The 12,711-nt window shown below is 41.2% G+C and overlaps 1 protein-coding gene across 1 annotated transcript in view; it reads right to left on the bottom strand.

The window, feature by feature from the left end:
* Positions 1-3,204: 3,204 nt before the first annotated feature.
* Positions 3,205-12,711, bottom strand: part of OIT3 (oncoprotein induced transcript 3) — a gene marked incomplete at its 5' end in the record, with an annotated part of 42,746 nt that continues 33,239 nt past the window's right edge. The window contains 2 exons of the mRNA XM_081328452.1: positions 3,205-3,459; positions 6,176-6,275. Of these exons, the coding sequence (XP_081184578.1) occupies positions 3,286-3,459; positions 6,176-6,275 (274 nt within the window). The 3' untranslated portion in view covers positions 3,205-3,285. The remainder of the gene's footprint in view (positions 3,460-6,175; positions 6,276-12,711) is intronic.

Raw genomic sequence — 12,711 nt, forward strand, 5'->3', positions numbered from 1 at the left:
TACCTTAAGTGAATTTTGCCCCATTTTACGAACTTTCTTCCCACAGTTGTGAAGTAAAATCACTGTGGTTGTTAAGTTAATAACACAATTGTTAAGTGAACCTGGTTTCTCCAGATTTTGCTTGTCAGAAGGTTGCAAAAGGTGATCGCATGACTCCAGGAGACTGCAACCGTCATAAATATGAGTCATTTGCCAAGCATCTGAGTTTGATCATGTGACCATGGGGATGCTGCAACAGTCCTAAGTGTGAACAATGGTCAAAAGTCACTTTTTTCAGTGCTGGAACTTCAAACGGTCACTAAACAAAGTGTAAGTTGAGGACTACCTATACACAACAAGCACACACAACAGTATCATAGTATCCTGATTGAAAAAAAAACAAAACAAGAAGCTTTTTGAATCAAGAGGGGAAAGGAGAACATTTGATTGTAAACTACTCTCACCTCTGAGAATATTTTTAAAGCATATTTAGCAAGTTAAAACATGTCATTTTCAGTAGTGTAAATATTAATGTGGGTTTTTTTCCCCAAAACAGTTTGGAAAAATCTACTTTGGATGGGTGGGAGAATTGCAGACAATATTAACCGATGCACAGTTTCTTAAATCAGCATGGGGAGCTATCATAAATCAAGTTGTTGGGGGAAAAAAAATTCCCGATAAAGGAAAAAAGGAAACAAAAAAGGGAGAGTGGTAATAGTAAGGTATGCAGCAGTTGCAGTACATTTTCAAAGTCTGTAACAGTGTGATGTATAAATTTTCTGGAAAAATGTGTATTTAAATGTCACGGTTTTCTCTTCAGGAAGTTGAATAATTCAGAGTTGTGCCTGTTGGTTTATATCAGACATGTCAAACACAAGGCCCGGGGGCCGGATCCGGCCCGCGAAGTGGTTTCATGTGGCCCGCGAAGCCATCCTGGAAACAGTGAGGGAACGGCCCCCACTGCCTTGGCCCTGGCTCAGAGACCCTCCTCCTGCTAGAGACCCTCAGATCTGTCCCACTCCTGCCCAGGCCCCCATAGGCACCCTTGATGCGAACTATGTAGAGCTGGCCATGCCCACCCACTAGGCCATACGCACTCTAGCCACGCCCACCCAGTAGGCCACGCCCACCCTGGCCATACCCACCCAGCCCCCTGAGGGCAACCGCAATGCTGATGCGGCCCTCAATGAAATTGAGTTTGACACCCCTGACTGCACAGCCAGGTTTTACAGCCTGAGTTTGAGCAAGCTGAAAACTTTATGAATGTGTGCATTAATCTGGGAACAGGAAAGTTTTCTCTCCTTGTATGACCTGCAAATTATTATTCTTTTCCTTCCCATCTGCAAGATTTTCTTAGTTATCATGGAGAACATTCTCAACACCTGCAGAGCTGCTAAGAAAGTATTAGACTGGCTAGTGCTCTTTCCACATTCCCACAACGCTGTCTGCCCAATCATCACTAACATTTTTGCACCATCACTTTCCAAGAAGTGATCCTTTCCTCTTCCTGCAGCTGGCCAATGGGAGTCCTTAATGGTGAGGGGTCCTTACTGCTCTCTGAGCTTGGTTGGTTTCTTCCAGACATTTCATTACCCAAACTGATGACTCACACCCTGGACGGTATCTCTTTACTCTCCTACCATCCGGTAGGAGATATAGGAATATAGCCAGCCGTACCAACAGGCTGAAAAATAGCTTTTATCCGTGGGCTGTTAGGCTTTTAAATGGGACATAATCTTATGCAGAATTGACTTGGGAGGCCGGTGTGTGGTGTAGTTAGTTCACATAGTGTGGTGGGATGGAGGGTTTGTTGTCACTGTGTGTTGGGGGGAGAGAGCACGGGGGGAGGCTCAGCTAATCTTTTAATTTATTTTAATTTTAATTTATTGTACAGGGGCCTTTAATTTTAATTTTTATTTTAACTTCTGTATTTATTGTATGTTATTGTTGTTAGCCGCCCTGAGTCCTTCGGGAGATAGGGCGGCATATAAGTCCCAATAATAAATAAATAAATAAATAATCTCAATGTACACATGTTGTACTTTGACAATAAAGGTTTATTATATTTATTATAAACTGTGTAACATCATCAGTGCTAGTAAGGAGTGGAGTTTGCTATCAAATTCTACTGGCTTACCTTGTCGGTGTTGGTGGGATTGGTCTTAGATATTCTTTGGTTGGCCTGTTTACTGTTAGCTTCTTTGACAGTTCCTTGATTGGGGCATTGTTTACTTCACTTGCTAAGATTAAAATATAACTTGAGAGCAAGCCCCACTCCCTACCAGCACTGATGATGTTACTTACTTTAGGTAATAAAACATCTGCAAGAAAACAACCAAGCTCAGAGAGCACCAAGGACCCTTCATTTCAGCCATGAGCTACAAATGTTCTCCTTTATTGGTTCCATATTAACTGGCACCCTACCCCTTCTTTCTTATTTTCATGTTGCATTTGCTTTTCATGGGGTTTTTCTTTTCTTTTCTTTTCAAAAGAAAGTGATCATTCTGCAGTGGCACAGAGAAAACATCTCTCAAAACAGCCTGAAAGTAGTGGAGCAATAGTGTAAATTATTGCAACGTGTTCATTTCAGGAGGGGAAGGAAACTCTTGGGAATGGGGAAGCTGAGGAAGATTCCAAATAGGAACTGCCTATCCTAGGGAGCATATGCTAGGTTGGAGGATATGCAACAAATATGCCTTTGTTGTGTTTCCTTTAGATTAGTAGCCAATTATCTTCTGAAATTAATTGGTTGAGAAGGGAAAGACTGCCAGCAGCTTTAAAATATTGTGAGGGTGCAGAATGGCAGTGCCTATCTCAGATCAGTAGGGAAAGATCCTAGATCCATGAAACCATAATTAAGCCTATGAGCATGTAAACTTTCCAGAACACACAACGCACACACAATTAAGCATGACAATTTAATATGTTGATACATTACCACCAGTCCCAACTGTTATCCCAAGGTCAGCATTGCTTTACAGAAACTCAAAGTTTTGACTGGTATGAAGACTTGTTTAGATGGATACAAAAAAGAGGCAAGGCTTCAATTGTACAGTGGTAGCTTCAACTTGACATTACTTTGAGCCGTGGGATGGCCCTGCATTTTTGGCTGTGCTTTGAATAAATCATGTCTAATTGAAGAGGAGCCTGCTTTGACCCTGTAAAATCAAATTTCCCATGCAATGTCCCTGCCACATGCAACAGAACTGAGATGTAAGAGTGCATCTAATTTGAACTCAAGGGGGGGCATATGCTTCTGAAAGAAATGGGCTGTATCCTTTCATCTGTGTATATATATTCATACATCTATTCCTGCACATCGATTTTAATTGGTCCACTTGTCAGGATATGGTGTGTGATGTGATGCCCTTCCTCTTGTGGTTTAGCTCTTCTGCGCATCCGTCTGTGACAACCCTGTGCACAGCGAGACCTCTCATCTGTTACTCCACATACAAGAATACGGCAATGTAGGAACACTTCCTAAATGGAAAAAAATGCATATTTATGTCTACATATATATAAAAGGTAAAGGTAAAGGTTCCCCTGTACATGCGTGCTAGTCGTTTCTGACTCTAGGGGCCGGTGCTCATCTCTGTTTCAAAGCCGAAGAGCCAGCGCTTGTCCAAGGACGTCTCCATGGTCATGTGGCCAGCATGACTAGATGCCAAAGGCGCACGGAACGCTGTTACCTTCCCACCGTAGTGGTCCCTATTTTTCTACTTGCATTTTTACATGCTTTCGAACTGCTAGGTTGGCAGAAGCTGGGACAAGTAACAGGCGCTCACTCTGTTACGCGGCACTCGGGATTCGATCCGCCAAACTGCCGACCTTCTGATCGACAAGCTCAGCGTCTTAACCTTCCTATATGCATGCATGCATGCATGCATACATACATACATACATACATAATCTAGGGGAAGGAGAACCACTGGCTCAGAAAAAATGCTATTTCATATTGCTTTGCTTCTCAGACACAAAGAATATCTAAGCTTCTGACTATGGATTTTCATACCAGAAATTGAAAGAAGCAGACCCCCCCCCCCTGTCTGGAGATTGGCAGTCCAAGAGATAGAGACATGTATTCATTTTGCCTTAGCTGCAGTTCATGGTACAATATTTTGAAACTTCTCTCATTCAGGAGGTGAAGACAGAAATCAAACAGTAGAAGTAATATTAGCCTGGTGGAATTTTATTTGCACTGAACCTTCAGCCATCCCATAATATGGAACAGACACTATGTCAGCCTACAGCTCGAATATCCAAAGAAAAGTTCAGGCTTACCGGTACTTTCATCCAGCTACAGCCCTTACCTCAAACAGATACATTTGGAAAGGCAAATTAAATGGATCTGCCCAACACTAGATGTGAGCTTCAGAGAATGAGAGATCTTTAAAAGCAGCCAGATTTTATATCATTTTAGATAACAGTAGTATTTTATTCCCGAGCAAAAACTTAAAAGGAATAATGGTATTAATTTTTTTTCCGAGAACAACTGATGATACCTCTACACTGTAGAATAAAACCTGGTTTCCTTGTCATTCTTTCCTTGAAATTTTGAAATTGCTGGGCTGCCAGCAGTTTTGGTTGGATCCGAAACTCCTTGTTGAATGTTTTGGTTAGTGTCATAGAACGGGTAGTGTCGAATTGATTCTTAGGAAGAACCCACTTATATTTATTTATCTTGCAAAGACTGAATTGTTAAGAAGTGCTTGCACATGAGAAGTTCTCATTTCAGAACAGAGAGCTTTAATATCGCCCATTCTAAAATAATAATACAAAATTTCCAAGGGAACCAAGCTGTGAAATCATTCTATTTGGTGCAATGGGTAGTGTTTAGCACAGTGATGGCAAACCTTTTAGAGACCGAGTGCCCATTCTGCAACTCAAAACCCACTTATTTATCACAAAGTGCCAAGGCCGCATCAGCATTCTGGTGCCCTTGGGGGAGGGGGCAGGGAGGTGCCTCTGGCACGCAGAAACCAGGGTGCAAAAATGGGCCACCGTGCTACAAGGCGCAAAAATGGCCGCTGCCGTGCCACGGGGTGCAGATACAAGGTGCTGCACCACACAAGAACGGGGCAGGGCTAGTGAGCATCATGCAGGCAATAGCCCTGCCCCATTTGCAGCACGTGCATGCTCACGTCCCCATGCGTGCATGCACACATGTAAAATGCTTCCCCCTCCCTTTTCTTCCAGTCCACCAGCCGACAATGGTTGGTGAGCTCTGCTCTGCCACCTTGACTCAAGCTTGCTAGTTGGCCGCTTCGCCTCCTTTGTGCTGGGTGGGGCTCCTGGTCCAGGCGGTGGTGGCAGCGTGATGGACCTGCTGCTGGCAGCGGTGGTGACGCGCATGCCAGAAGAGAGGGCTCTGAGTGCCGCCTATGGCACGCGTGCCATAAGTTCGCCACCACTGGTTTAGCAACTACTACTACTAATAATAATAAGTTGGAAGGGACCTTGGAGGTCATCTAGTCCAACCCCCTGCTCAGGCAGGAAACCCTATACCATTTCAGACAAGTGGCTGGCCAGTCTCTTCTTAAAAACATCCAGTGTTGGAGCATTCACCACTTCTAGAGGCAGGTTGTTCCACTGGTTAATTGTTCTAACTGTCAGGAAGTTTCTCCTTAGTTCTAGGTTGCTTCTCTCCTTGACTACTTTCCATCCGTTGCTTCTTGTCTGCTTTCAGGTGCTTTGGAGAATAGCTTGGCTCCCTCTTCTTTGTGGCAGCCCCTGAGATATTGGAACACTGCTATCATGTCACCCCTCACCCTTCTCTTCATTAAACTACACATACCCAATTCCAGCAACCATTCCCTATATATTTTAGCCTCCAGTCCCCCTAATCTAATCTCTGACAGTCCATTTCGTCTAAGATACAACTCAGCAGAAAGACAATATGGTAGGTTTGGGAATTAAAAGAAGAAAGCATCAGGCCTAGGCAAGACTTGAAAACATTTTGCCAGCCTTTTACAGTATTAATATTGGCTTTCTCCAATTTGGTTTTTTGCCTCTAAGCCACTTTTTAATTAACTTAAACCCCCATTTACCAATAATATTCATTTTCATGTTCTCCTAGTCAAATCCATCCAAAGCGAGAGAAGACCTTGGTGGCATCTGGTTCTTATGCTAATCCATTTCAATAGACCTCTGAGTTTGTCAGCTCTTCTTAAATTTGGGGATTTGAATTTTTGCTCACCTTGTTGTCCTTACCCACAAATTTGAACACTGGGACCTGAAAGTGTTTAGCCAGGTGATCCTTTGATGTATATTGCTTTATCGAATCATCTGAAACACAGCTGAGGAGAAGGGGAGAAAAGACAAATGTCAATGGCTTTCATAGAGTGATGGTCAAAAGAAAGAAGATATTTTAGTGCCTTCCAGAGAGGCTGGCAGACACACATATTGCCGTCTTAGTTCTACTGGTAGTCAGCCAAGACGGAAGATGAAAAAACAGAAGTGAAGTCTAATTGCATTCCAGAAATGTAAAAAATACCCATCGCAACAACAAAGAAAATGATTAAAAGAATGCATTAGGCTTCCCTCACAGTCTGGATTTGCAGTTCTGCTAAGGACCAAAAGATTTATCAGCATCCTAAATCAAAGAAACCCTTAACCAACCTTTGATTTCTTCAACAAAGATAAGAGCTAATGGAGAAAATATTGTAGGAAATTTTTCTTCTTTTCTTAGGTTCCCCAAAACATGGGATTAATGACAACAAAGTCAAATAATTTTTCCTGGCAATTTTTAACCTGAACTTTTCTGTTAATTTTTGTACATTTCTTTAAAGTAGATTGCAAATCCTTGAGTCGGAGAAAGTGGTTTTTAGACACAGGTTGGAAGTGGACCTTCTGAATGTATAGAGGATGCATTCAACATTCTGTATTTAATTATTTTGTTATTGGCAAATAACCAACTGTATTCACCAAGTGGAAAACATCAAAATGGCTGCCACACTCCTGGGATCAAAGCCCTCCCCTCTTTGAATGTACACTATGATGCATTCCAAAAAAGAGCAAGACATCAATCAGAGAGATGTGGCTGCTATCTTCATTCCCTGCCAGACACTCCTGCAAATAACTAAGACACTTATCTGAGAGAAAAAATGGGCAACAGAATGCATTATCCCCAAGTCATTTTATTCCATTATGCTTATAAGTTTTCAGGATTTCTCAGTCCAAAAGACGAATTAATCAAATGATTACAGACATCTTTTTTGGGGGGGTTGTTTTGTCAATGTGCCTTCTGAGCCTTAATGGAGAATCAAAACCACTGCATTAATATAAAGAAAGTAGGCTGAGAAAAGCGAAATGAATTTCCTTGAAAAATGAGATGTCATTCTAAGGACACAAAAATACTGAGAATGAGTCTTGTTATTATTCCTCAGTGTCTAGCTTCTTGTGGGACTGTGTCTGTGTCTTTAAAGAAAAAGTATCTTCTTTGGCGGTGAATGATAACACGAGGGAATGCTTACCAGCCATCTAATCTCCAGAATGCAAACTTTGAACATTATAAAACTTGCTACCCCGAACAAAAAGCAAAGGAAAAGTACCAGACGTGGACAGCAATGTCCTAAATAGAAATAACCTTTGCCTCTTGGAATCTGACCAAAATTGCTCATTAATCGCATTTATCCTGAGTGAGAAGAGATTATCAGACAGAACTTGAATTTTCAGGATGTGTGGACTGTCGTTCCTTGTATTATTGCTAGATGTGGGGGGGAAGAATCATTTTGTAAGCATACCAAGAAAAAGTTCAACATTTTTTTTTCTGTGGTACGTACGCAAGACAGGCTTCAAAGAATAAAATAGTCCATATAAGGAAATATTGTTATCTTTGCTGGTTAAAACCTATGCTAGAATAAATCAACTGAGAGATAGAGAGACAGAGGCAGAGAGACAGAGAAAGATACAGAGAGACAGACAGAGACAGACAGAAAGACAGAGAGACAGAGAGAGAGATGGAGAGAGAGAGAGAGCTGGAAAGAGAGAGACAGAGAGGAATACTCTGTACTTAGGTCTCTGTGAGACCTTTTAAAAAAAATCAATGGCACCCGGAATATGGATTATGATGCTACCAAGTCATCTTCTACAAAGAAAGGTGAATGGCAGAAAATTCCCTGCTAAGTGGCAGGAATGGAGTGGAGTGGAGTGGACTGGAAGGGAAGGGAAGGGAACAGAACAGAACAACAGAGTTGGAAGGGACCTTAGAGGTCTTCTAGTCCAATCTCCTGCTCAGGCAGGAAACCCTATATCATTTCAGACAAAACTTCCAGTATTGGAACAGTCACAACTTCTGGAGGCAAGTTGTTCCACTGATTAATTGTTCTAACTGCCGAGAAATTTCTTCTTCGTTTTAGGTTGCTTCTCTCTTTGGTTAGTTTCCATCCGTTGCTTCTTGTCCAGACTTCAGGTGCTTTGGAGAATAGTTTGACTCCCTCTTCTTTGTGGCAGCCTCCCCAATAGTGGAACACTGCTATCATGTCACCCCCTCGTCCTTCTCTTCATTAAACAAGACATACCCAGTTCCAGCAAGCAGTTCTTCAGGAGCTGCTTTGGATTATGAGGTACACCTAGTTTTACTCCAGGGAGTAGTTCTTCCAAGGCCGTTCTTGGAGGGTAGGGAGTAAATGAGGAGAAATTCAAAAATTCAAGAAGGTTGCTGTTCAAATTCAAAGCCCAGCCTATTTTGGGGATGTGTATTATAGATAAAAGGGGTGGAGCTTTGATCACGCAGTCACAGCTGTTTCTTGATTTGTTTTTACCCCTACAACAGATGCTCCTTAATACTTTTTTGCCTTTGTGAAGTTTTCTCCATTTCTCTAATGTTCAATCAAGATGTGTCTTTGTGATTAACAGCAAAACTACTCCAAAGAACAATGGAAGGAATGGTAAGGAATCCAAACAGATGTGGTTCAACACTCAAGACTAGGACTGAGTTACTTTAACATACATTTCCATTGTGCTGTAATTTTAGCATGACAAAAATAGGAATGCCAGCATACCAATTTAGTAAATTTCCACCTGTCATTTTGTCAGTGAGATTTAATGAACTTCATAAAACATTTAGGAAAGAACTTGACATTGTTATTCACAAATGAAAATGTTAGGGATAATACGTCTAAAATTGTTTCATAAATAACAGATACAAAGATGATCCCTAGGGAAACTTATAAATGTATGAAGTGCATCAGCCAACAACAGCACCAACATAAATTAAGAGACTGGATAAACACCAGATGCTAGATAAGACCTTCTTTGAAGGCATGATCACTCTACATTGATTTAAAAGGATATTTTATTTTGTTATTTTTTAAAAATAGAACCATGTGATAGATATTCAGGACAAGAATGTCATTAACTGCGTATTCTGAAAAAAAACTTTGTATTTGCTATAGGGTGGAATATAGCCCATTCAGGTTTATGGCATTAGAAATTGGCTAATATTTATAGTGCTACAAGACTTTTAGAGGTTTGTGTTGTACAGCAAAACCCACCTATCCCATTGTGTTTAAAATGTCATCTCTTCCCCTTAGTTATTGAAATACCCAAGTCCAGGGGTAGGCAACCTTGGCTCTTTTATGACTCGTGGACTTCAACTCCCAGAATTCCTGAGCCCTGGCTCAGGAATTCTGGGAGTTGAAGTCCACGAGTCATAAAAGAGCCAAGGTTGCCTACCCCTGGCCTAGTCTATCAAGAGATATGTCCTTAAAGTAGGTAAACTGGCTTTTAAAAACACAGTTGGGAAATCTTTTTTTATTGTGCCTCATCTGGATTTCTTTCTTCATCAAAAGCCTTCTTCTTTTCCACAGTAGATGTTCACATGTGTCATAGGCAAGGAGACACTACTTCCTATGATTAAGAATGCAGGGCTTATGCAAGTAGAACGGGCTCTATGGCATTCCTGTGCAAGGCCCTCCTTTAGCACCAAAGTGGTTTCTAAAAGAATTTCAACAGCAGAGAAAAGAATTATTGTGTGGAATCTGAGTTAGCTCCCATCTACAGAGTAAGTGTACTCCTAGTTTCCAAGCTAGGTGTCAGCTGCCACCTCACATGCCTGTGCTTTACTATTGCTCAGTGACAGTCTGCCATGGATTCTATGGGGGTTGGGGTTGGATGGGAGGAGGAGATTTCAAGGGAAGCAAAAAATTCACTGTATCTCCTTGAGACGTAGCTTCAAGAGGGCTGGGAACAGAACACAGCTGCATGCAGTCACTTGAAGTGACTGTTTCAAGAACATGTTTGAATTTGATTGGGGGGGCAGCAGCAATGGTTAGGATGCTGAGCTTGTCGATCAGAAGGTCGGCAGTTTGGCGGGTCGAATCCCGAGTGCCGCGTAACAGAGTGAGCGCCTGTTACTCATCCCAGCTTCTGCCAACCTAGCAGTTCGAAAGCACGTAAAAATGCAAGTAGAAAAATAGGGACCACTATGGTGGGAAGGTAACAGCGTTCCATGCGCCTTTGGTTTCTAGTCATGCCGGCCACATGACCACGGAGATGTCCTCGGACAAGTGCTGGCTCTTCGGCTTTGAAATGGAGATGAGCACCGGCCCCTAGAGTCGAAAACGACTAGCACGCATGTGCGGGGGAACCTTTACCTTTTTTAAGGGAAGGAAAAGTTTTCTAAAAGACTTCTAGTAACCTATATCTTTCTCAACAAATAGAGTCATTTTTACTTAGAGGTTCAAGCTGAGGCAGATCTAACACTGGGTTTCAAAGGAGGAGTCATTAACCACACTTCTTTTTCAACAAGCTTTGTGGTTTGTTTGGGCTGTCCCCAAACTTCAGCCTTTATGCGGTATATGTTAGGTTAGGATAATAATTTCCAGCCCATCAATCATAAGTGTGGTTTAGCATAATGAGCAAATGCTTTCTTACCCTTCCATCTGCTTAGAGGATTCATATTTTAAGAGACCCCAACTGTTCATTTAATCTTTCATTTCTCTAAAGGAACACTATACCCTTAGAATTGCCTAAACATTATAGATAACTTGCAATGATGAAAGTCTCAAGACTGCCATTTCCTGTTGCTGTTGCCTTGGGGTTTTTTTATTTGTACTTGCCGTCATTTTATTATTTGTGAATGTTGATGTTCAGCAGGGCATACAAATGCTCGGAATCTGAATTCTGAGCATCCAGAAACATGGAACAAACCAGTGAGAATGATAAAGAAATCAAGAATTATTCTACAGTTCCCTGAGCCAAGCTGTGATTAGTTTTAATATTTTGAATATTTGGTGGCCTGTTAACTAGTACAGGAACAATTCATTTGAAAGCAGTCAGAGATACTGTGAATTTGTTGCTGCTTTTACACAATCCCTCCCTAATCTGTTTGAGTCCATATATAACTTGAGGCTAAATCATAAATGTAACCATCGGTTTGGGAAGTTCTATTCACCTCCATCTGAACACAAGTATTTACATGGTAGCTTATTAGGGCTCCCAGTTGCACTGAGATTGTACTTCTTCCAATCAACTCTGATCTTTCACAATCTCTTTGGTCATGACAAGGAAGATTAGGGGGCATATGGCCATTTCATGCAGATATAAGGTGAGACCAATGTACTTCTTCTCATGTTATGGGATGTCCTTTTAAGTTCTGCTACAGGGGTCTTCAAACTTGGCAACTTTAAGACTTGTGGATTTCAACTCCCAGAATTCACACACGTGCACACACATTCATACACACATATATAAAGGTGGGATAAAATATAATATTAAAATAACAATTGTTAATAACAAAGTCAAAAAAGTCTAGCTAGTGAATATTATAATACCTGGAGAGGAGCAAAATAGAAAGAAAAGAAGGGGAGATTATAATATGATTTGAGATTTCTATTTGACTTGCAAATAGAAGTTGAATTACTGTGGCAAAAGAAAACAAAAATAGTACCAATAGTAATAGGCTCCTTGGGTGCAATCCCAAAACAACTGGAGGACCACTTGAACACCATCAGCATTGACAAAAATCACCAGCAGTCAATTGCAAAAGGTAGCCCTACTTGGAATACCTTATATCCTGCAACGATACCTTTAATCCCAACAACAACATCTGCCTGCCATTGGGAAGGACTAACTAGATAGATAAAAATGCCAAATCCAGTCTAAACATCTGGCTGGCTGTGCAACCAAGAATAATTTAAAAATGGATAGAAACCAAGAGTGGATGCTTACCTATGAACATTGTAAATACAATTCTCATACAAAAAAAAGAATTATTTGCAAAGGCAAAAGGACTGGGCTGTCTTTGAGGCCTAGAATAGCTATAAAAGATAATCCTGCTAATTAATGTTAAATATGCTCTAGTGATGCGTGAACAGCTGGGCTATATAAAAAGGGCAAATGTCTTTAATTATGGCCACCTAATTATGGTCACCATTATCATCAGAAAGGAAATTTTCTCTGCTGAACAGTATTGTAATTTTAATTGTAAATGAGAGGCAATTTGGTCTAGTGGTTAAGGCAACCAGGCTAGAAAGTGGAAGACTAGGTATTCAAGTCCTGACTTAGCCATGAAAAGCAGCTGGTTGACTTAGGGCTACTCACTTCTAGCTTGACCCACTTCACAGGACTGTTGTTGTGGAGTAAATAGGAGGGGGATGTATTTGCTTCCTTAAGTTATTTGTAAAAATGATAAAGTGGGATACCAGTTCATCCATTTCATCTACTTGCTCAGGCTCTGCTTCCTTTTTATGAAGTGGATAGTTTTGCCTGCATAATCATGAAAGCTGGGCC

This window comes from Vipera berus (assembly GCF_964194415.1).
Source record: "Vipera berus genome assembly, chromosome: 5".
Lineage (NCBI taxonomy): Eukaryota > Metazoa > Chordata > Lepidosauria > Squamata > Viperidae > Vipera > Vipera berus.